This window comes from Numida meleagris, chromosome 1 (assembly GCF_002078875.1).
Source record: "Numida meleagris isolate 19003 breed g44 Domestic line chromosome 1, NumMel1.0, whole genome shotgun sequence".
NCBI classification, from domain to species: Eukaryota; Metazoa; Chordata; class Aves; order Galliformes; family Numididae; genus Numida; species Numida meleagris.
Window position 1 is genome coordinate 125863952 of NC_034409.1, and position 26245 is coordinate 125890196.

The following is a 26245-nucleotide window of genomic DNA, read 5'->3' on the forward strand; positions in this document are numbered from 1 at the left end:
CATTCTTCTCGTGCTTCGTGAGTACTTCATTTTGGATAGTGCAATGCTAGTTGTCTCTTCCATCAGGGGTGCAGGAGGACCTCTTACTATGAAATAATAATTTCTTCAGTCTCTGTCCTGTCTTCTGAGACTGTTAGTTGTTCCATGGAACTGTGAAATGGTGGTGACAATCATGATAAAGAGTGTTTTGTAGCTGAGAATTTGCTCTATCAAATAGTGCCATCGTGCTCTTTATATCTGTTGTAGTTTCCATGGAAAGAAATAGGAGGCATTGCTTCCAGAGTGACCTGTGCAGAACTAGTGCTTGTACACTATTTCTTTAAGTATAATTCCTGAATTAAGAATTATATTTAAATGCTTATTCTTTAAAACGAGTAACTGCAAATACATTTCTGTTGAGAAGTGTGCTATTGTCAACTATAATTGCAAATGAATGTCTTAGTAAGCAGTGATGCTACACCTTTTGAGAAGTAGTCTACAAGGGTATGTCAAGTACTCTTGCCTTGAGAACTACAGCTTGTGAATTAGATTAGCTGCAGTTTAGTCTGTCCCATCAAAACTGTTGAATTTACTGTTCACTCGCTCTACTGCAGACTATGATCCTCTTTCTAAATCTGACAAGCTAGGTTCAAATAACTTATTGTGTGTTTTTGTGGGACAAGAGAATGAGCGCGAAAATTGAGAAGCAACCATGGCAGTAAACAACAAAATAAATAAACCTGTGCTTGGATAAATGAGTGTATATCGCTAAAAAAAAAATAATGTATGAAGAAGATATTCACAGGAGAGCGGTGAGAAACAACTGAAAATCTAGAGGAAAATATTCTTATGGAAAAACAAAAGCTGTACTTCAAATGTTGGCTGTTAATGAATGTGTAACTGTTTCGGTGATTGGAAAGTGAGAGCCACGAAAAAGGGCTCTCTATGGCTGGCTAGCTGATAACTGTAACTGATAGAACTAGAAACTGTGTTTCTACTACTAAGATTTATCTAATCATAGTCTTCGCTATTACTACTATCAGATAATATAGTTGATGTCCTTTATGATCAGGCAGAATATTATGAGTTAAGTTCCTGGAGATAACTCTTCATGGCTTGGGACAGAGACTGACTGATACATCTTAAATGTTGATAATTGGTTTCCATGCAGTACTTTAAATGTTAGATTTTGTGTCTAGAGCAGAGATTTTTGAGAAAGGTAATGCTAATCATGAACTGCTCGTATTTAGTTCTCAGCACTGGGCCTTCTGTCTTGTCTACTTTTCTGATGCTTTTGTCTGTTACAGATTGCAGAGAGAGGCTTTTTGTTTTGTTTTTGACCATTGAGACATGGTTTAGATTAGTCAGTCCACTTAGGATAGAGAGTTGTCTGTGTGTATTGAGTCAATGTATTTGTCCAAACAGTTGTCATAAATCGCAGTTTTTAACACCTCAATTTATTATTTCTCTTTCTTTGTGTTTATGTCAGTAGTTTGCCATTATATTGCTTTGTACTGAGTCACCAGCAGGTTAGTGGCTGAATCCAGTCCACCATCAAGCTGAGATTCTGCAGCTTGAGGTGGGTCATTGCATGTCGCTGAGAGATGTAAGGATGAAATTTCATCAGCCTAAACTTGCTGCATGTGAAAAGAATTAAATGGTCTTTTCTTCTGAGCGCATTGAGAAACTGAATTTGTTTGGCAGAACTCAGAAGTGCTTCAGGTTTTTTGTCAATTTATCAATTTTAAGGAAAGATTTGGGTCAAGGTCCATGCTTATGTAGGATTCCACTAGAGTGGGATTTTTTATTTCCTTTCTTTTGGATTTCTACAAATTTTTGATTATGGTGTCGTTCAGTGTCTAAAGTATGAATTCGAAGGTGACTTATTCTCTTTCTTCTTTTTTTTTAATGGAACCAGTCCTTAAACAGACAGGTAATATTTAAAAAAAGCCTATTTCGTAAAAAAACACAGAAATCATAGGCAAATTTGAACAAAACTGTAATTAGAAATTACACTTGAGATCTATATTATGAAGGATTATATGCAATTTAAAGAAGCAAGTACTGTGCTATTAGTAGGATTTAGTAGCGTTAGCTGCAACAGAGGTAAGTGTGAACATTCTCACACTACACATTCTGTTATATATGGGTTGGTTGGCTATATATAGATTGGTTGTTATATACATAGGTCACTCTGAAAGTAATGCCTCCTATTTATTTCCACAGAAACTACAAGAGAATAATATTGTTTGTTAGAGCAAATTCTCAGCTACAAAACATTCTTTTTCAGCATAGAAAAAATGTTGTCTCCAAAATGGTGTCACCACCATTACCCACGCATTTTTGCTAACAGTGAACAAGAGCCTGTAGTAGCTTGTTGATCTGTGGGGAGATACTTGATAGATACTCGGATATCTATCATTAAAGCTAAGTTGCATTGGAGAGAGACTAGATCACAGTTTAAAAAAACAAAAACAGAGAAAAGGAAACACATGCATAAGACACGCAGGCAGCTTCTAACTGTGGGAAGCTGGCACAGTGGCTTTTTTTCCTATTTAGAAACTGTATGGTAAAAACAGGAAAAAATATCTATTCATTCTGTGTGCTTCAAGTTCACATGATAGGCTGGACTGATGTCAGAAAACAGCAGAACTTTAAATGAGGTTAGACTTATGTTTTTGCATTATGTAGGAAAGTATGTAGTGGTCCATACAATCCCAAATAAGATGATAAATTTAAGCCAGCAGTCCTTTTCAGCCATCTTATTGAAGTGTTTGCACTAAACAAAAACGGTAAATTAACATTGGCGTGTCTTTAGTAGCATTCTGTATTAATAGTAAGAATATTTACACTTCACTTTTATCAATAGTGATAGTTTCTAGAGCCTTTACAGAGATTTTCTTCTGAAATGTTTAATTGCTGTTTGAGAATGGATTTTTGAGACTGGCATTTTGAAACGTACTATTTGTGTTAGTGCATTTGTTCCAGTTCTGTATCAGATATAACTTTATTTGGATATTCTAGATTTATTTCCTCTTTCTTGCATAATAGCTCTTTATATGGAGAATGTTATGTTCGTTCTAGTGCCAAACAACAGTGATTTCATCTCCTTCCTTTGGACAATGTTACATTATTTTCTGTATGGTATAGTGTGAGTGAATGTGGAAAGGTAATGACCATGTGAAGTAAACTCTAGACGCCTAATGCATCTTTCTGTAGTCTCTCAGGAGTATCAGTTGATACTGTCTGAGGAATATAAACAAAGCCTTCCCTTTGAGGAATACTTTGTTCCACTTGTGAATTGTCAGTTATCTTATTAACCCTTGCCTCAAAATAAATCAGTGAGTGTTCCAGACTAAATACGGGAATAGTCTTTTAGGAGATTCTTTTTGTGTTGCTACTTGATTCATTGTGTAAAAGTTAATTTGCAGGAGATGAAATACCGAGTCTGAGTGAGCCAACGTACTGATTATAGCTTATAGATAATAAATCATTTAGGTCATTTCCAGAAGGGCATTTGTTTGCTGCAGTTACAACACTGAGTCCTTTGTGTGTATGATAATATGAAAATATGACAGTACAATAATATGATAATATGATAGTATGAAAATCTTCGGTACATGCTATTCAGAAAAAAGAAGGAGCTCAACAAAGTTTTTTGAAAACTGCTTACTTGCATCAGAAATCCTTTTCTATTTTTGTCTGCATAATAGCTGAAGGGTAAGGTAAACATTAAAATAGTTTCAAGTACCTTTGAAGACTCTTCTATGCTACGTAAGCTTCAGTAGCTTACGTAAAAATATAGGCTGTGTCTGTAAACAAAGGCTTGCAAATTAGGCATAATTTTGAGGCATGATTTTGCTATTATTATTTGTAAAAACTGTATTTCTTTCTTGTGTTTGATGTCTATTTATTAACAACATCGTTATTTTTTTTTAAAAAAATAACTTCTTTCTTTTTAACAGCACATTCATGAGATTCTGCTAGTAAAGGTTTTGTTTGTTTTGTTTTCTCTTTGACACTGCTGAAGGTTGTAGAATCACGGAATCGTTTGGGTTGGAAGGGACCTTAAAATCATTTAGTTCTAACCCCACTACCATGGGCAGGGACACCTTCTAGATCTGCCCTGTGGTCAACTTTGTGGCCCTGCTATGGACCCACTTCCAAAGCTCCTTGTCTTTCTTGTGTGCTGTGGGTTCTAGAGCTGAACACAAATGGGATCTCATCACAGCAGAGCAGAGGGAGACAATCACCTCCCTCAACTTGTTAGTCACACTTTTTTGAGGCAGCCCAAGGTAAGGCTGGCCGCTGGGGCTACGAGTGTGCATTGCTGGCTTATATTGAGTTTCTCATCAAATTCCTTCTTTGTGTGATTGAAAAAAAAAAATCATGTAGGTATCATGGCACAATTTTGGTGACAAACATGAAGAATTTAGTGGGCTGCTAATGATTTTATTTTAAAGTCTCAGATGCTTTCTTTTAATACAAATTAGCATATACTGTGTCAATATTGTTTCTCCGTGTTGAAACTCTGTATGCGCACACCAGACCATGTAACTTTGAGCCTGGTAATGAAATCAGGTGGTTTCATCTGTCTGAATGTAACCTCAGTATGATTGTCAAGCCTACACACGTAGAACCATTTCACAGCGGAGAAAAATAGGTACTTTGGGTTCATAAACTGGGTAGGTGTAACTGCTCGACTCAGTATTTTTTTTGCCCCTTGGGAAGGAGGTCTACCTAGCTTGTTCGAAGGCAAGCTTGTTCTGGAATGAGGTGAAATAATTCCAGTTCAAGGTGTGTGAGGAGAATGTTGATTGTATGCCTGTAAGATTGAGAAAGTCTATCAGTTTTTGTTTATGGTACAAATGATCAGTTGCTTCTTCTACAAGATTAGCCTGCAACTTTATTACTACTGTTTCTTTGTGTTGTGGAAGGTCTTTTAATAAGTTCCCAACACGCATAGCAATGGGGCAAGAAGTGTGACAGCCTTTGAGGACACATCCATCATACCCTGTGGTGTCCAGCTTTGCAGAGATAATACGGGGCTATATGTTCCATTGTGGTAAACTGATATTTTTGAAAGGAGGAAGAACTCCAGTTTATCATTTTTGAAAAGTGACAGGCTTAAGGTGAAGGTATAAGCGTGAAGAATGAAGAATGAACTTTGAGGCCTCAAGGCCTTAAGCAGCTTCTCACTGTCCAGGCTTTGTCTTCAGTACTTTTTTGACATCATGAAGATGCTCCAAGTCAGTGAAATTTAAAAAATGGAAGTAAAAAAAAATTGAGTGAGCAAAAGGTTGGTATTTAATAAATTAATTAAGTGCCAAATGTACGTACTGGCTGACAGTGAACTTTATTTTTTGTGCTGATTTGGTAGGATTTGCTTTCTGAATATTAATGTATCTTGACTTCAACCTGGCTATTTAGTTAAATCTCAGTTTCTCAGTTTTGCTTGTATTTAAACATATACACCTGCAAGTGTGTTTCTGAGCTGGGATTTTCTATGCTTAATTCTGTAGTAACACACAACATACCATATACTATGGTATCTTGAACCTTGTATTTTGCTATTTGGCTGTTTCCTGAAATGTTCAATGAAAGTACTAATGACTTAAAAGTGCATTTGAATTAGACAAATGTCTCTGATCTGTCCACAGGCTGTTGTTCTACAGAATTTATTCTTCGATGTTATATTTTAAAAACATTCTAGAAATACCACAGTAAGTAGTGGATAGATAGTTTTTAAAGTCTTTTAAAATACAGTTTTTGTGTACTATGTGAAATGTCCCCCTTGGTTTTTCTTCTCATTTAGCACTACTTTGCATGAAGATGGAAGTGAAATGTAATTGAAATGACTATTTTAAGAGATAACAGTCCCTCAGAGGCTTCTGCCCAGTGTTGGTCAAGTACAAAGAATGTGGCCTTTATTACATTCATTTAGCAATAATAAACCTCTGTATTTCTGAAAGATTTTTTCCATTTGCTTTTTAGAAGAAAACAGTCAAGGATATTAAGCCTGATACCTTCTTTGCATTAATGTGGGAATGAGTTACATCAAGTAGTTCTTTTGGGGAGAAAAACAAAACAAAAAAGGAGAGAAAGTTATCTACAGGATCAGTTGTAGGATAGACCAAAATACGCTGATTATGTAAAAAATAAAAATAAAATCCTAGAAGGTTGTAGGGGCATGTATTTGGGGGTTGAAAAGGAAAGTGGCTAAGCAGGTGTTAGACACTTGCTAAGTACCACTATTTAGTTTCACATAATCTAGATGATGCTACTGTAAAAATTTGGACATACAGTGTTTCGTGTAACTCTGATATTTATCAGATGCCATGCAGTTTCAATTTCTATAGAATGAAGTGACTCTTCAAATCCTTCTTGGATTATTGCATTCCTAAGCCTTTTTTTTTCTTCTTTTGTGACCAAATTGTTAGTTTTTATGAGGTGAAAACGTATTTTGGGGCACAGCCAGTTTCTTTAGTTATATGGTTGGTCAGCTTTATTTAATGGTTTTCTGTTTTTTGTGGGTACAATTATTCTTCTGAACATGAAGTAATTTAGCATTGACATATAGAAGCTAATAGGTTCAACTACAGTGATTGACAGAACAAAAGCTACTGGAACAATTTATTCAGTGCCTCAACTGTGGTGTATCAGTACAGAGGTGATGTTTTAAACCTCCAAGACAATGACAGTTCCCGTTAGTTAGAAGTGCTTGAAAAATTCCTTGACCTAGTGACATATAAAATGCTTCAGTTTCGTTTTCATGTAAAAACAAACTAAATATCTCCCTGCAGAATGTCAGTAAAGCAACTGAGCAGATCAATTATGTATATGCTTGCAGCTGAAAGAGAATGTGAAGGAGAAGATAATGATGAGAGAGAAAGCTTTAATGTCATTTTAGATAAAGATTTGCCTGTGAGAATATGTAACAAAGCTTTTTTTGTGTGTGTGTGATTTTTGTGTGTTCTCACACATGTTTTACTCAACATCTTTATATTTGCATTGGGAGGGAAAAAATCACTGGAAAGCAATTCTAGTTCATCATCAGAGTATGTGAAAAATGGAGTATTAATGATTTACAAGAATTCACTCTTTATGTACTATCAGAGGTAAATTGCAAGTATTCTTTCTTCACAGCAAAATAGGATTCAATTCCTTTTGGTTTGAACTACCTCTGGGACATCCAGTTCAAAAATTTTTTAATTTAGTACTAATCTCAATTCAGGGAGTAGGAGATACGTATTCAGAAGAGCAGATTCAGAATTAAACAGTATCTGGAGAGAGATTAGGATTCATCATTTTGAGCTATAATATAAATGTAGATTGAAACTCTTTACTAATAATACCATGAATCATGGAATCAGAGAGGGTATCAAGAGGAGGGCTACAAAGATGGTGAAGGGTGTAGAGGGCAAGATGTATGAGAACAGGCTGAGGTCCTTTGGTGTGCTCAGTGCAGAGCAGAGGAGCTGAGGGGAGGCCTCATGGCGGCTGCAGCTCCTCACAAGGGAGCGGAGGGGCAGCGCTGAGCTCTGCTCTATGCGACAGCGACAGGGCCCGAGGGAACGGCATGGAGCTGTCAGGGGAGAGGCAGGTTCTGCACCAGAGAGCAGTGGGCATAGAACAGGCTGCCCAGGGCAGTAAGCGTGGCCCCGAGCTGCTGTGGTTCAAGGATTGTCTGGACAATGCTCTCCAGAATAGGGTTTGAATTTTGGGTGGTTCTTTCTGGAGCCAGGAGTTGGACTTTATGGTCTTTGTGGGTTCCTTCCAACTAAGAATGTTCTATAATTCTGTTCTAAATAGTAGGGACTCATACACAACAAAGAGAAAGAAGAAATCTCCAAAGATTCTGATAATTTAGTTTAAAAACGCCCAGATATTTGTAGTATTTTCATAGATACTCATCAGACTGTGAGCAAAAAAAAACAAACAAAAACAAACAAACAAACAAAAAAAAAAACAAAAAAAAAAATCTGGAATTAGAAAATAACTCCTGCTGTGGTTGTTCTATTGAATTGTTCTCGAAATCAGGAGCCTGGCTCAGAACTGTGTGGAAATACAGGAAGCTTGACTGGTATGTTATAATTTACATGGTGATTCCTGGTGATTCTTAATTCAAAAAGAATTAAATGGATGATTCAGCACCAGGAGTTACGGACATAATTGCTCAGTATTCTTCTCTGGCATATCAAATCTTGTGGGAAATTGAAAAGAGACTAAGCCAAGTTCTGTAATGTTATATACAGTTTTAGTACTATGTTGTTGTAGACTCTCTTTGTACAAAGAAAGAACTGACACATTATCAGAACCTTTGAAATTTGGAAGCGGGAAAGAAGTGGACATTTTATTTTTTTTTTTACAGGACAGGCAGGAGCTGTGAATCTTTTGAGTCAAGAGCAAGACTGTATTTAGAACATGCACTGGTTTCTTTTCAACTTGAGATAAAGAATTGATGATACTGAGCTTTGAGTTGAAAAGTGGCTTGAGAAAGGGACGAACCCAAAATCCAAAACAGAAGTAAGGAAAAATCACACTGGAATGTCACTGCTGGTGGTGTTTCTGGGGCAAGTAGTATTCTATCCTGCAAAAAGTGATGATCTCACCTGGAGTCTAGAGGGCAGGTTTTTTGCTGTCTAGTATCTCAGATGTTGCTAAGTAGAAAACGTTCTCTATCCAAGTAGTTCCTAGTGGAAACTGGGAAATAGCACAGTGGACAAATGAAGAAAGTCATAGAGCTCTGGCAAGGCTGCATGTGGGAAACACAGTATGAGGCAGTTTTGTTCCATTTTCTATACTGTTAAGCTCTTTGACACTTGATACACAAAAGCTTTGCAAAAGGTATTGCTTAACAGTCACTTATTTAATAATGTGACCTAGAACAATAGGTAGCATATGAAACCTCTAAATTTCTTTATTTCTCTGTTGTATTTTTTAGGTGTAGATCAGAACTCTCTAGGAAGGTGGAGGTATAGAGGTGGTGGTTATGAGCAGCAGCCCACAGTTGTTTTATGGTACGATATGAAGACTGGGCATGTTGAGTGAGTGGTAGTCTGCAAGCCGTTTTGACTTGATACTGGTCTGTGTATTGGAAAAACTTGAACAAAGCTGCTTTGATGTCCAAAATCCTGCTCTTGTGTTACTTTGCTTATCTGTTGTAGAAGCCCACAGCTGCTTGTGTTGTATGATTTCCATTTCTTTCTCTAAAATATTTAATCTTCTGGTTAGCTAGGGCAGGCTCCTCTCCTTTGCTGTGTCTCTTCTTCCCCTTCTTTGTCAAGAATAATGAAAGCCTCCTCCGCCTTTTAAGATGTGTATTGCTAGACTGTTCTATCACAAGAGAAGACAGATAAAGGAGCAGACAGATTCGGTGCTGAGTAGTGAGATTGTAATCTGATACAGTTTGCCTACTGTATCTCTGAAATTCAGCAGAATTGTCTGTCTTATATGTAGCTACTAGCAACAAAGACTAATACATGGCATGGTATGAAATGTTTATCCTAACTGTAATAGCTGTAAATAACAACAAATGCATCTGATGGTTTCTGTAGGCATCTGTGGAAATCAGGACTAGCCCCTTTGGGACTCAGAAAGCAGCCCTCAGGGCTGTGGAGCTCACTTGACCTAATTTATTCTTTGTTAAAACAGATGGTATCTATCTGAGCAGGGCAAACTTATTTTTAAGAAAGAACTGGGGATTAAAAGAATGGGAAGTTGGAACAGTTGGGCCTAATTAATAGGGGCAAACAAAGAGGCAAACTGAGCGTTAAATCAGTCATATACATCAACAGCAAAATAGTCACTAGATGGCTAGTCACTCGATTGTATCAGTTGATCTGAAGTTGTAGGTTTTGTTTGCCAAGCATCAAAAGTACCTGAGACTGAATCTGAAAAAATCCAACCTTTGTTACTGTTTTCTACCAGATTTCAAGGAGATCAAAATCCTGGATGCTGGGTATGGTCTTTTGGGCAATGCTAGGGACTATAGCTTGTTTTGTATGACTCAGAATGCCCATTTTGTGTTTGATACCCAGATCAAGCTGGTCCTCAGCAGTATTTGCCCTCCTCCCTTTTTGTGTTTAACAAGAGAAGGTTATTTAATTGAGAAGATTGTTGACATTCCTTCAAGTTCTGCAGCCACATTAAACTTGCAAAGAGGATCCAAAAAAATTATTCTTTCTGTTGTAAACAGATTATAGTGGATTAGTGGTTAGCATTTTGCATGCTTGTTCTGTTCGCTCCTTTCGTCCTAAAAATTTTGGAATTGTGTTGCATACTGCAGGTAACACAAGCACTCTACCCTGCTTTTGTTACTGGAGGCCAGAAACCTCTGTTTGCTATATGCCTTCGAGGGGAGATGGGGACTCATCTAGAATGGTACATAGTTTTTGAAATTCTCTTGTTTTGAACTGAATGTTAAATAAAAGTCAGTAGAATATTGTCCAAATATGTAAACACCCTCTTTCCTTTCATTGCTATATGTAAGATGTGCAAGGAGAGAATATTAAAATGTAATTCTAAGATGTATTGTCTATCATAGAGTGTGAAATTTAGTCTGTTCAAATATCTGAGCTTTGAGGAGATCAGGACAAAAAAAATTGCACAAGCATTAACAGAAGTTGTTCCATGACCTTAGTGTCTCCTTCCTGGAGGGCAAGAGGCAGTGGTGCTTTGGCACAAGACAAGTAACCATGCCTTTTTCTGCTTCAAAGAACTTTCTCTTGGTTTTATGGGTGCTGAGCCTCCATTTTACCTGCAGCCACTTCACTGCTTCGATTTGTTAGGCTTCTTGCCTTGAATGTGCTGTGGTAGTGTGTAAAAGCAGAGATAAAATCACATTGCTGTGGATTTATACTGCTCTTGCCTTTGAGTTTCTCCAAGTTCTCCTACCCTGCGATTCTTATTAATGACCCACAGTTGTTGGGGTTTTTTTTGCTTGAAAAATAAATAAATACATAGTATCATGTTTGCCCTTTTCTTGTCTTTCTAAGAAGAAGAAGTTTGAGTGAAGAACTTACTGTGATTTGCAGATTCCCGAACATCATTGTTATTTTTCTTTGGGGTTTTGATTGTGTATATTGTTTGTCAAAAGCGTTGGAAGGATGCTGGTTGTGTGTCTGGATACTATCACTAACAACTGATGTAGATCATACCAGCATCCTGGGTTCTGGATTACCGTCTTAATTTCCATGGTGGCTTGAAATCAGGCTAAAGATGCTTGAAGGAAGTCTGCATGCAGCCGGTCTAAGAATGAGACTGGTTTGGGAGGTTGTAGGCTCTTGCTCGCCTGTGTGGCCTCCTCCTTTTCCCCCAGGCTCTCTGAATGGGGTTTTGCCACTCTTCTGGAATTGCATGCCAGGCTCTGCAGCTCCTGGCAGGAAGGCTTTTAAGGAGGACATGTTTCCAAAGTTAAATAAGACTCTTGCAGATCCTGCTGTAAAAATAGTGGAACGTGGCACTGCTATCATTATTTCTGAGCACCATTGTTTTTAATGTTAGACCAATCGCAGAGACAAAATAAAACATTCTAAAATAAAATTTTCTAGGGCATATAAGAAGTCATGAAACAGTAGGGCATTAAAAACCTCTGGCTTTCCTCTTGTTTGTTTGTCATGGAACAACTTCTGTTAATGTTTGTGCAAGATGTTTATTGGTACAGGTACCAAAACATATATGAAAACAGCATTTACTCATGGGGTTGGTACCAGATTTGAAATTACCAAAGCTATTTATTTTCATGTATGCATCCAATAAAGACGTAAATAATAAGTATTTAGTCTGGACAGATGGCTGTGCTTGGATGTTCTGTTTGTTTTTTTATGGTGTTATTTTTTTGTTTTGTTTCCTGCATAAGCTCATCCGCATGAAAATGAGATTGTTTACAGTTACAGTCATGCGATGTGACTGCATTGCTGAGGGATTTAATTGCATGATAAATTTTCCAGAGTAACCTGGTGTCTTACTTTGATATAACAGCAAGCATTGTCTGAGACCTGTTTACAGTTCTTGTGGTTAAAGAGCTGTAATTCGGGACAGGTGGGAATATGTGTTTGTTAGTTCTTTCTGTTTTGGGTGGGTTTTTTTTTGTTTTAGTTTTAAAGAAGCTTTGATTATAATCTTTTCGATGAGTGTAATCCTTGGTGAGTTTGTATAGTGAGAAATTTTATCTTGAAAGCTGATTTTGAAAGCTATATTGGTAGTGGAATTGCATGTTTTGTAAAACTGAATTGCTGAAGTTGTTAGTTCCTGGTTTGTAATATGAGTATTTTGTTCTGTTTTTAGTAAATGCTGCACTCTTCAACAAAATTACAAGTGACAGAAAAGAAAAAAAAAGCTGTTAAATACAATGTAAATGTTTTAATTATAAGTACATGTGATGAAAACAAACATTGGGGGGAAAAAAAACAAACCTTAAGTTTACTGAATTTGCTATAGGCAAAACCTCTTTGTTTTTTTTTTCTTTTTTTCCCCTCCTTTTTTCTTGTTTCTGTAATGCAGATTTTTTTTCTCTCTCATCCTTCCCCTTTCCACATACATATTCATGTTCTTCACCCGCTACACGTCCTAGGAAGTCTCCTTGTAGTATAGGGTGAATGTCAACACACTGCAGTCAGCTGACGTACCAGCTCATAACTCTGCAACAGGTTACTGGGCTGCCTTCCTACAGTGTGTGCGAGGCAGTAATTGTGAGCAGAAATACAAAATTCTGACAACTTTGGAAGGGACTTCTGAAGAAAGGAGTGGCCCTTTAGAAGTCGGGGCAATTGGCTTGAATGCCAAGTGTCTTTCATTTTGTGGGAAGTATTTCTGTCAGAGAAAAGGATTAAAAATCTGCTACACTGTTCTAGTAGAACCTTTGTGACATTGTATAATGAAAATAAAACAATGAGCAACCAGCCACCCAGAGAGCTGAAATGGGAGTTCGTCTTGAAATATATAACGCTGTGCTGCTCACAAATAGAAGTGTGGCTAAACACAATAGTTTTAACTTTGCTTTCTCAGAAATAATACTCAGTTCTGTATAATTGTCTCGAGTGCAAAGCATTTAAAGGGAACCTTAATAATTACTGTGTTGCCTGATGAGAAATGCATAGTACATTATTCAAAACACAGTACATTTTTGACTGCCTTTTATTTGCCTTTTATATTTTTAAGAATGAATTGATAAGGGTATGTATTAACTGCAAAAAAAAAAAAGGGGGGGTGCCTGAAATCTACTGCTAACAGGCAATATAGCAGTGTGGCACTACAGTAAGATCTTATTTGTATTTATAAATGAGTAACTTTTAAGCATTTTTTCCCATCACATACTGAATCATTTCACTGCTCTGTACATATTTAAGGGAATCATCTCCTTACTTGAACATTTGCCGACAGCTGTTTTCAATCATTGACACCTTGGTAGATGAATATTTTGTATTATCTGTTTTATTATCTATTTTGTATATTCTTTTCTTCTGTGTTTTGAGTTTCTATGTTTTAAACACCTATTTAGCTATCTGGCTTCAATATATAAGCAGTGGAAAGTTAAATTGTTCTTTGTATTGAGTAAATGTTAAGCCTGTTACAATTCCTGGTCAGTGATGGTTTTTTTCCTTTATGCAATAACGCCACGTAGATATATATATAATTGACGTTACCTTCCTCTTCCAATCTGAATTAAAATTGATCTCTGAAATTTAAGAGAATGTTTCCCAGCCTTTCTTCAGTACTTGAGAACAGTTTTGCATGCTTCGTTTATTTTGGTTACATTTGAATTTTCTGTATTACACATCAATTTTTTTTATGGATCATCTTAAGTCTTTCTCAGGACCAGTTCTCTTCTTGGCAAGAAATGCTTCTCGTGTTTATCCGAAGAGTGGCAGTATCTCAATACTGTTATTTTTATTAAATCATTATCACCGAAATTTGACAAATCCTTCCCTTACCCTCCCCCAAAAAACTGATATGTGGGAACAGCTAAAAAAAAATGTAATATTGATGGGGAGAAAAAAAAGAAATAAACTGAGATCCTATGTTTTTAAACCCAGCAAATTTTCTTGGCATATTTTTTTTTCTTTCTCCTTTTTTTCCCTTCATTATAGTAAGTTGATGTTTTTTTTTCTTGAATTTTTCAGGCACAGGTACATTTGGGCGTGTTCACCTGGTGAAGGAAAAAATGGGAAAACATTACTTTGCACTGAAAGTAATGAGCATTCCAGATGTCATTCGACTGAAGCAAGAGCAGCATGTGCACAATGAAAAGTCAGTCTTGAAAGAGGTCAATCACCCATTTTTGATCAGATTGTAAGTTGTATTTATTTTTTTCACTTTGCAGTTAAGCTAATGCATTTAAAGCTAAGCGTTCCAGAGTCACATTGCAAGTTCTTATGTACTTAACAAACACCAAATGTTTAATTTCTGTTAAGTAATCTAGACTAAAGTAAGCTTCAAACTAAAAGAGTATGGAAGAATCAAGAATATAAAATTAAGAATCACTATTTAAACATTAAAGCAATAATTTATTGGAAGTTTTATTTTTATACTGTCTCTGTAGTAGTTTCTTTTTTCAAACTACAGTAGGGATTTTCTTAAGGGAGGAAAAAAATGTAATTGAAGAAAGGTTAACCTTAGCTTACTAAATTGAGAACGATAATAATTCTTCATGTTAGAATGGTGAGAAAACAGCAATTTCTATGTATATATTTACTGTTACTATATTGATGAAGATGCAGTTGGATTTAACTATACCTTTTAGAAACTTTTCTGAACTTTTTTCATTGTTTAGGTCAGAGCAGCACTTCTTGTGCTTTGTTATTCCCATATTTGAGGTGTAATTACGGTACTAGTATAAATTAAACAGTTAATTGTAGGAAAACACTTTTTCTTAGTGCAGTTCTAATAATTTTATTGATCTCTTTTATTAATGAGAGAAAGGAGCACACTTCTCTATTCAGTCCTTTTTAATTGGATAACTAAATGTCAGGTTAATTGTACAGTTAATTTCCATTTACATTTTCTCATTCACGGATACAGGGCCATTGACCAAGATTTGCTTTGCATTTATCTGCCTTAATTGCTTTTACAAAAATGAGACAACATTAGGCTTAGTTAATCTCTAAGCAAAGGGAGTGCAACCTCCTTCAGGGCTAAGAAAGCATCAGAGAGAGAAGATGCAAAAGCATGGTAATCGTGCTTTTGGTGTGTGGAAAAAGCCCTGCAGGAGGAGTCTTTTTCCCTTGTGTGCTATTGCTTTTTCCAGCACAGTGATGCTATTAGTTTCTAGCCAGTGTTCACAAATCCTGCATGTGTGTTAATATCAATGAAATGAGTTCTAGGGTATGTAGCATTTGATATGCATGTAGGAAAGCAAGACGGAGAGGCTGAGAATGCATCTGGTTAAACTGGTTAAAGTATGGACAGAACAGGACGAACAGGATTTTATGTGTATACTTATGTATGTGTATAAATTCTGTTTAAGACAGAGAGAGGGAAAAATGCTGTACAGCTCTAGGAGCACAGATGAACAAGTGTGGGAACAGGAAGACTTGTGTGAAGAGTCAGACAGGGTCGTAAGGATTGATGTCCCCACAGAAGCAGTGGTCAGAAATGCAAACGAACAAGTTTTCTTGGATTTCATTCTTGCCTTGTTTCCAAAATGTCAGGTTTTAAAGCTTCAACAGAAGGATGGAAGCTCACTTGTGTGCAAGGCAACTGTTTGTCATGTCTTTTAGCTCTCTCCCTTTTTTTTCCTGTGTACATGCTCTGTGTGATGCTGCATGAACTGTGCTTTTTTTTGTCTGTGTCCCTTGGCATAAGAGATTTAAAGCAACCAAGCTGAAATGAGTTAGTTAAATTTTAAGTTATGTTTAAATATTATATTTGTGTGCTTTAGGTTAAACAACCATTCATGGACTGTTAACACTGACTTTTTGACAAACAAGGCTTATCCCAGCCTCCTACTTTCTTTCTTGATACATGTTTTTTTTCCATTATTTTTTTTACTATTACTGATCAGAAAGAACAATAATATTTTCATATAGTTCTGTTTTGGAGCCTTTAAACCCTATTATTTTCATCTAGTTATTGTGTTCCCATTTAGTATCACTACCTTAGACACAGATAGTATTGTCCTCTAGCTGCAAATCAAGGAGTATGTGCCAGTGCAGCTTAATTCTATATTTTATAGCACTTTATGATGAGGAATTTTTAAGTGATGCTGCACATCATCTGTTTCCGGCATTCACCCTTCCTGTATCTTCCTATATTTAAAAGCTTTAAATTTTTTTTTCCTTTTCCTGTTGCGTTTAAGAAGGAACATATAGAGGGGGTTTTTATCAGTCTTCAAATAGAGAAGTTTGTTATCTACTTCACTCTTCAGCTGTTTTTTTGTATATGTTTATGTTCTTGGGACAGCTGTTCATTGGAGACTCATAGGCAATCTTAACTGACACATTTGAGTGAATTATCATAATTCTGTGGGTTCAGCAGTTCATATGGTACTGTAATTTTAACATGAATCTTGACTTTTCAAGAAAACTAGAATTAATAAAAATAATCTCTTCACCCTATAACAGTCTCATGTTCTTGGTTGCTCTCAGTGTCAGTATCAAGAAAGAATATCTTACTGAGCAAAAGTCACTCTTTGGTTTGGAAGCTTGGTTTACTCTTTATATCTTTCTTATCTTGCTTGCTCATCTGTCTTTCTAGACTTACTAGCTTGCTGAGGAACCAACTAATAAAGCAAAAAAAAATACTTGATCTTTAGGATTTTTTGATACTACAGGAGGAGTTAATAGAAGCTGAAGTAACTTTCATTCTTCTACCAACAGAGTACATGGGGATACAGTGTTCTTTTTTGACTGTCACAGTAACAGGGATATTTGTGTGTTTAAAAATAGTGAAATATTCTTCCAGTCATTATCAGATACTGATTTTCTTTTTAATTATTAAGTTACACTGGATGTATTGTATATGACTTTATTAATGTGGGTAGAAAGAAAAACAGGTTAGCTCAGGGGAATGCGAGACAGAAGATTCCTGTATTCTATACTAAAGTATTTGAAAGCTGTGTGGAGTGATTTTCTTTATCTTTGGCTGTTCTTTACTGCATTTTATGAGAGAATGTTTCACAGTATTTCTTAAATAATTCACAAAATTTCTTGAAGGCAACAATCTGAGCATGAGAAAGTAGTTCTCAGTAGATTGGTTCTGAGGTACAGAAGTGAAAGAATGCTGTCATTTTTACTTTTCTATTATTTTTGTTAAAGACAGAAGAGAAAGCATTGTGATCTGATGCTTATTTACTAACTTCAGTTGAGGTTGTATGTTTCTATGTAAGAAGGAATAAGCAAAGGGAAGGAGAGCACTCTGCTGTTCTCTATCTGAAAATGTTGTCAAAAATATATTTATGAAAGCAGCTTCTGCTTGTCCCCCCACATTGCTTTGGCAGTATTTGATTAAATAAAACACATCCGTGACAATTGTTGGGTCTTAGCAGACTAGCAGTGTACTAAATCAGTTATTAGGTGCTTAGCAGATACCTGTTTTGTAAAAGGCAAAGGAATCTGTAGTAAAGTTTCCTTTTTTAAATGTTTGCTGTGCACATTCTGAACTGCTTTTACTTTTCAAGTTAAGTCTGCTACTTAAATAGCTGTTACATAATCCTTCTAGATTATTTGGGTTTTAATAGTTGCACAACAGGAACCATAAATAGGTAGGTCGGTCTGAAAGTAATGCCTCCTATATATTTCCATGGAAACTGCAACAGATGCAAAGAGCACAATTACACTGCTTGATAGAGCAAATTCTCAGCTACAAAACACTACTTTTCGATATTGTCACTACTATTAGCTATACGTTTTTGCCATTGGTGAACAAGAGCCTGCACGCCATGCTTGTGAAAGTCTGTACCAGCAGAGGTGACCCACCGTTGCTACTGCTGAAATGCACCACCCACCTCCTCACTGTGCTCACATCCACTCTTTGGTCTTCATCAACATTCAGCAAGCATCGAGGAATGTCAATGGGTGCCATTTTTTCTGCGTGGAGGAATTCAGTTCCACACCTTTGCTCATCTACACTTGCATGTGAGACGCAGTTTTGTGAGACTGCCCCTCTGCTGCCATCTGTCGCACAGCAACAAAATGTGACAGGATATTGGTGGGAAGTTTCAACCTCTACTGCCATACCACCAACAGCCGCCTCAGACATCGTGGGCTAACATAATAAAACAGAAGGCATTACTTTCAGAGCAACCTTTGTATATTATGTACATAGTTGGGGCAGTAGAATTCAGTTTACAGAAATTTAATTCTGAAGCAAATTACTGAGATAATTTGTTTATTCAGTAAAATAATGTTTTTTTTACAGATTCTGGACCTACCACGATGAACGTTTTTTATACATGTTAATGGAATATGTACCAGGAGGAGAACTTTTTAGTTACCTGCGCAACATGGGCCGTTTCAACAACAGCACAGGACTGTTTTACTCTACAGAAATTATTTGTGCAATAGAATACCTGCACTCCAAAGAAATAGTTTACAGAGACTTAAAACCTGAAAATATATTACTAGACAAAGAAGGACATATCAAGCTTACTGATTTTGGATTTGCTAAAAAATTGGTGGATAGGTAAGTACATTTTTGTTACTGTTTAACATACAAAACTTAATTACAGTTGGAAAAGTTTGATTTCAGAGCTCAGCATTTCACAGAAGTGAAATCACATATTATAAAGGAAGTAGGCTTTCTTGAAATCACTGTAACACCCTAGGCATAATTTGGAGTAGTGTCACAGGTTAGCTACGGTAGGAAAATGTTTTTATACGCATAGATTTGTGCATTTGGGTTTTCAGTAGTCCTTTTGTAAAAAGAGACTTCAGTAAAGTAAAATGAGGAGAGAAATGTTAGATATGTGTGTCAATACATTAAATGGCACAAAATCTTCCATACAAGTTGAATTATTAAATGCTTTGTAACTGCTGTTTCCTTCTTATTTCTTTTTAAAGAGATTTTTGGTGATGTAGTAATATTTTTAAGCTGGATACTGTGTTTTCACTACGTTGTTGTTAAAATGAAACTAATATCTAGAGGCCAAGGTTCAGCAAAAATATATAACTGAAAAAAAATTTAACTGATTTCTACAGTACTGTAGGCCTTAAATCCCTTTTACTAGCATTATGTATACATTTTGGCAGTGCATAGTTTTCTCCTTTATTTCTCTGTTCTCTCTATTTGAACTACTCTTCCAGAATTATGTGTTTTTAAAAAGAAGCAGGAAAAAAGTGTTATTAGAATGAAAATAGGGAAAAAAAATTAGCTGTCAAGTTAGAAAAATGCCTTTATAAGGTTTGATATCATGCCCTAGTGCTGTCTCTTTAGAGACCATACGCAGTTGTTCTAGATGAGATAAATGGATGACCCTAGTTGAGTTAAATAGCAACTCATCCTCTTAACTCACCTGTTAGATGCTCCTTTTCCTGCAGTTCATGTGAGGGAGGCTTTTCCACAGCAGGTGGGCAAAGTCTGAAGGATTGTTTTGAAAAGAAGGAACTGTGAGAGCTACTCTCAACATAAAAACCAGATGGGACAGATTAAATCATGTTATGGTGCTCCTGAAGGTTGCTTCCTGTGTATTACTAGCTTACAGTGCTGTGTTGCCTCGGCACAGAAGAATGCTAGGCAGAAATAAAACCACTTGTTCTGTTTGCCCTTGGAATTGAAAGTTCTGTTTTAAATCCATAATGTTCTAGTACCTGCATATTTGCTTGAATTAAGTTCCTAGTGAGCAGACATTTATAAATAATGACATTTTTTAAAATTTCATTTTAAATCAAAATGACTTTTTATGGGAAGAGGTAAGGCTGCTCTGATGTAAGTTGGAGGCTCTCTTTGTAAGATGTCTTTGTACTAACTTTTATTACCTCCTTTTTAGATGTATGTGCTGCCACTTAGTGGTTATTCTTATTTGGATTTCCGTGGATTGAAGGCAGAGCAGGAATAACCATTCACATAACATGATAGTTCACATGATAGTATATTTTTCAAACTGAAAGATGAATCCATAGGAGTCAATTTGTTCTGATACATTTTAGCATCTGTTACTGTGCATGTAAATGTACAACAGCTAATAGAAAAATGCAGAACACAGCTGGAAGGAATGAGGACTTTTTTATGCTGAGTATAGGTAACTCAAGACTTTGGTTTTTAGTTTTTGAGTTTTTTTTGTAACTACGTGCTATTCCTCCCACAAAATCATTTTCACAATGTTGTTTTTGTCACTGTAGAAAACAAAGCAACAAAAAACAGACCCCAGCAATTTATCTACTAACACACTCCAGCTGATTATGGTTATTTTGTTTTATAGACTATTGTGTATGGTAAATGTCTAGACCAATGTGGTAAACTCTCTACATGTGAACCTTGTCAGTCTGAATATGTATATATTAATCATGAAAATGAAGAGAATTTTTGTTTTTCAAACATGTGTGTTCCTAGAGGATGGAAGACATGATTTGTGAAATAAATTGAAAATAAATCGTTGTCCACACAAGGCCTTCAAATAGTTGCATGTTCCTGACTTGTATTACATCCCATAGATGATTCTGTAGTACTAAATTTTAGGTTTTCTGGACATATACTCCTCTCTTCCCCTTGTGGTGTATGAAGAAGTAAAGTTTTTCTATCTACAATTAAGAAAAAACTGTGGGGTGGGGTGGAATAAATCACTGTTATTGACAGCATATAGAAAAGATTTGCTATGAGCATTATAGTTGTTACAATTCTAGACCTTTGTTTTTATGGAAAGGGCATACTACTCCTCGGGCATAATATATCAAGTAAACATATTTCTGATTTTTCCCACTATATTTTTCATGTGATATTTCAGAGGAATGTACAAAAGTAAAGTTAACAATTTTACATTTTCAGGCACATATTCTTCTTAATTTTCTGAAATTTTCAAGTAAAATCATGAGTTCCATGTTTGTTTTTTTCATTTGTTTTCTAATGGAATGTTGTTCACTGTTAATTTTATATTCCTCATTCTAAATCCCATCCAAAAGAAAAAAAAAAAAGAAAAAGACAGTAATAACTTGAAGTGGTTAAGCTTAAAAGGTTTTGGTACACTTCTTCACTCTTCCTTAAACTGGTTTTGCCTCATGACAATTTTTTCATAGTGGACTTGAATGGAGAAAACAAAACAAGATGCAGCAAGTCTTGTTCATATGTAATTGTCTTGTGCGTCACTGTAGAAGCAAGAATATCCTGCAGAACAAACTTTTGAGGGCTGGAAATAAAGCCATCTCCATTGAATTTAATTATGGAGAAACTTCAAAAGACAACGTGAAAAAGGATGTTACTTATCTCTGGATCCTGCATGAGAAGCTTGGCAGGGACTACAGAGATGGAGGCTAAATAATGTAGTACACTACAACATAGTAACAATCCAGACTTTCAGCTTCTTCAGATGACACAGTTAACAAGTCTGACAGATGTTATTTGATAGCTTATCTTTGTTATGAGAGTATATTTAGTTTGATTTCTTAATTTTAAAATGTCATGTTCAATATTATCAATTATTGCTTACCTGCATTTCAGCTCTTACCCCGAAAACCCATAGTTTTGTGGAAATTTTGAAGCAATTGGAAGGATCTGGTCCATTCAGATTTTTATGCTCTATAATTTTTGTCCAAAAGGATGGTATCTAGAAGCTCAGATGGAATACTACAAGTGCTGCTCCGAAAGTAATGCCTCCTGTTTTACTATGTTAACCCACAATGTCAAAGGTGGATGTTGGTGCTATGAACCTTCCCACCAACATTATGTTACATTCTTTGGTATGTGACAGATGGCAACAGAGGGGCAGTCTGTCCAAATGGCATCTGACATGGAAGTGTAGATGAGGTAAAGGTGTGGAACTGAATTCCTCCATGCAGAAAGAATATCACACATTCACATTCTTCAGCTTTTGCTGAATTTCTATGGGGACCAAACAGTGGATGATAGATAGCACAATGAGGCAGTGGGTGTTGCATTTCAGCAGTGGCACCAGCGATAGTGGGAGACCTCCACTAGTGCCAACTTTTACAAGTGCTACATGCATGCTCTTGTTCATCACTGGCAAAAATGCATAGGAAATGGTGGTGACATTGGTGAAAAATAGTGTTTTGTAGCTGAGAATTTGCTCTGTCAAATAGTGTTATTGTTCTTCTAGTTTTGGTTGTAGTTCCCACGAAAATAAATAGGAGGTATTACTTTCAGAGCGGCCTACATAATAATAAAAGTAATACTTCATACGTTTTCGAAAATATGGAATAGTTTGTTACTTGACCAACAAGAGAGTATGTAAGTCATGATCGTATGGTACAGATACACAACTTCACAAAGACACCAATGACTGGCAACTGTTTGCTTGCAGGATGGGCTAAATCAGCATGAATTAAAGTTTGTGTACTGCATTGTAATACAATGTCTTAAATTTTAGGATGATAGTGGGTCATAATTTTTTTTTTACACGGTAGGCGTTATCTTGGCAACTGCTAGATGGCAGCAGTGTGTAAATAGTGCTGCATGTAAGAATTATTTTGAATGCGACTGATTTGGAAAGTCAGAGTTCATGTTTTCCAGCAATGTAAATTATGCCATCCATTTGTCATTAAAAATTGAAGATTTACTCTTACACCAATGAACGTAGTTTCAAAAGCATGCACAGTATGTCAGTAACGTACAGTTTAGCTGGAGTAATTTGCATTTGCTGTTTTAAAATTATGCATAAAGAAATTCAACTCCTTGCATCTTAAATTTTTGAAAGTTATAGAGCTTGTCTAATTTAAGATATTTTAGGAATAATAATATTTTTTTAAAAAAACTGCAATTAAAGTAGTCCCGCAATCTCAGAAAAGCATTTCATTTAAACTTCCAAAAAAAAGCAAAAGAAAAACAAAAAAATACTGGTAGTCTGAGATGCCGTAATAAAAATTTTGAATATGTCCTTATGGTTGTGAAGAAGGTGATTTAAGCTGAGTAGAAAAGTAGGAGGAAAAACAGGAAGGTGGAAGATGTATATATTGCTCTTTAAAAGTGATTGCTATTCGTGTTAATGCATTTATTACCAGTTTCATTGGTGCCTTGGAGAAAAATCATATTGTGTTCACAAATAAGACAGTCAGAGTTTATTTTTTCTCTAGAATGTGTTTAAAAATAAGTTGTGATGTGAAGCCAGGCAAATTCTGCACAAGTGTTTGTACAAATACAAGTTCATTCATAGGTTGCACTGAAAGTAATGCCTCCCATTTATTTCCATGAAAATTACAACTACAAAGAGCACAACAGCACTATTTGATAGAGCAAATTCTCAGCTACAAAACCGTAGTTTTGACTGTAGTCACTACCATTAGCTATGCATTTTTGCCAGTGATGAACAAGAGCCTGCATGCCATGCTCATAAAAATCTGCACGGTCATCTGGAATGTGAGTTGTATTTCACATTGCTATTGCCACTGCTGGGCCTGTCAAATATCTGTAGCTTACAGGGTGGAAACCACTGTTAATAGGCTATATGTTGCTTTGAAATCATTGGGTAGGGTACCACACTAGCAGCCAGGAGGCTGAGTGCACTGATGTTTCCTGCAGCCAAGCAGTTTCTTAATTTCCGTATTTTTCCATGTATGCCAGGTGAACTGGATCGTGTTACAGCAGTCTTCTGAGATCTTGTAGAGGTCCTGCATTTCTCTTATTCCTATATATAATAAGTAACGTAGGCACATCTTGAATGTTTCCTATTTTTTTCTTTTTTACTGTAATTTTAGTTCCAATTTAGTCTAACTTTGTTATTGTATTTTATGTTTTCTGTTTTCCTCCTAGAACATGGACACTTTGTGGCACTCCTGAATACCTTGCACCAGAAGTCATACAAAGCAAAGGTCATGGGAGAGCTGTGGATTGGTGGGCCCTGGGAATTCTTATATTTGAGATGTTGTCAGGGTAAGTGATAATGATTAATATATCATGGGAATACTGTGTCAAAGAGAAGGTTATGATTCTTTACTAATTCTGTTTGTGATACTCTGAAGATCAAATTTGGGTTAAATATTACCAGTTTTCATTTTTTGTCTTTGAAGACAAGAATTATGGTACTTTTTTAAAAACAAACAAACAAAAAAACTACTATTTCTGGCAGGATATTTGGGGGGAGAGGGAATTTCCTTTTTTTTTTTTTTTTTTTTTTAACTTAAAATGAGGTAGCTTAAGTACTTTTGTGTAGCAGCTGTTTTTTTCCTAATCTCTTATGGACAAGTTCTGTTGAAGATGACATTTTTATATGCAAAACCATATAAAGGTGAAGACAATGAATACCAGTTTTGTTTGAAAATTCTATAACCAGTTTCTAGCATAGCAAAGTAATAGTTGCAGTGAGAACTTCGGTCTGTTAATATATAGATGGAAAGCAGGAAGGCTTATGTCAATACAGTTTGTGTTGCTACTGATCTTTGGTTTTCTTTAAACCAAAGAAAATGGGGAAAAGGTTAAACAGTCTATTTGGAAATCCGTTTTCTCAAATTTTATTTCTGGTGTTTTGAAATTTGCTTGATAGTAGTATTCACAGAAGATAAAAATTGAAATGAGATTTTTCTGGCATTGATATAAATAACTGCTTCTCGCTTTAAGTATTAGGTAGATAAAAGTAATTGCCTGACTTTGCTCTGATTTAAAAATATATATATTTATATTTTCAGTAAAATAAGTAACAGGGTTAGAGAGAAAGTGAAGTTGTGAATGTGTACCAAACAAGGCATCCACATGCTTTTCCTTGCTTTTTAATTTTTTTTTTTATTATTTTTTTAAATCAGGTTTGTCAGTGTTTCTACAGTAGAATAAGTGCAGATGAAAGCAAGGTTTTCATAGCTTCTAAAGAAACAGTGTATTTCAATAAGTTTTTGTTAGAACTTCTTTTTGGTGTCAGGGTATCAGTCCCAGTGTGCTCAATGCCTTCTCACGCACTGAGCATGCATCAGGTTGTCATTATGGCTTTTCACTCTGAATCTTCAGTCCCATAGAGAAAAGTAAGAACAAAAACTTCCTTCCCTGGATTTGATCTTCCTTTTCTGTGTGCAGTGCCATCAGCTCAGGGCTGTTGTGCTTGGACAAACTAACTGATTGCCTGTGCAGACAATCAATGGCTCATTGCTTCTTAGCTCCAATATACAGCACATGTTTAGTGTTAAGGAGCCAACCCAGCACTATCCAAACTATGTCCCAGGACAATGCTGCAGCTGCTTGGTTTCTTAAAATCCTGAAGATTTGAATATGCATTTGCTTCGAATCTCAAGGCAGAAAAGGCATAGAAATGTACTAAGAGTTTCCTAGTGACGCAGGCAAGGTTGGTTGACTCATCTAACAAAAAGTATTTTATATAGGCTGATTTGTGTAGAGGCCAGGCTTCACCTTTCTTCCATGGCTACCTGTAAGGATGGGATTCTCTTCTTGTTTCTCGGAGGGATGAATGAAAGGAACAAAATTCCCAGCAGCCCTTTTGCTGCTAATGTTAGTCCTAGACAGCATGAGGATAAGTGTATGGGGCAATAATACTAGCTCAGATGTTGCAATCTCCCAGTGGTAGTCTGAGTAATTTAACTTCCTGCCACAGGATTTGGTGGGGGACCCCTCAGTATCAACTTTTCTGTTCTGCCTACCTCGTCCCAGTGAAAGTGCAAATCTGGCAGCTTTCCTTTTTTTCATAACTCAGGTTGATAGGATTTTCTCTACTAGCATAGTAGTGGAAATGGTTTCCAAAGTTAACATACTGGATGCAGATGATATTCAAGCAAGATCTCATCTGTGGAGTCTGAGATCTCAAGACTTGAGAACACTGAACTATGACTGCTGTACGTTCTGCTGAAATATAGTGGGTATATATTTAGCATAATGGGAGCAGCTGCAGTCATTTCTAACTGTAGGATTTTCTGTGACCTGACATTGTGTGATGAGATTGCAGTTCCCCCAAGCATAATACGAACATTTCAGCTATTGAGATTCTTAACTAATAGAGATAAATGATGCGTTTTCTAAAAGGCAACTGAGGTCTTACACTGGCTGATGGACAGAGCAGCTGCCATCTGCACGTGGTTTTGTAACAGTCTTTCTATTACTACAGTATTTCTGATTTAATAAAAATATTTGTATATATGCTTCATATTTTTAGTGTTTGTTTGGGGCCTCAGTCCAATCTGGTTGTTTTAAAATTCTGGGGTTTTGTGGACAAGAGGTTGAGGGGAGC

General features: G+C 36.1%; 1 protein-coding gene across 2 annotated transcripts in view; it reads left to right on the top strand.

The window, feature by feature from the left end:
- The window catches only part of PRKX (protein kinase, X-linked), a 55801-nt gene that overhangs the window by 13456 nt on the left and 16100 nt on the right, over positions 1-26245 (top strand). For both annotated transcript variants that reach the window (XM_021411201.1, XM_021411211.1), the window contains exons 2-4: positions 14103-14271; positions 18337-18600; positions 23833-23952. In XM_021411201.1, the coding sequence (XP_021266876.1) occupies positions 14103-14271; positions 18337-18600; positions 23833-23952 (553 nt within the window). The remainder of the gene's footprint in view (positions 1-14102; positions 14272-18336; positions 18601-23832; positions 23953-26245) is intronic.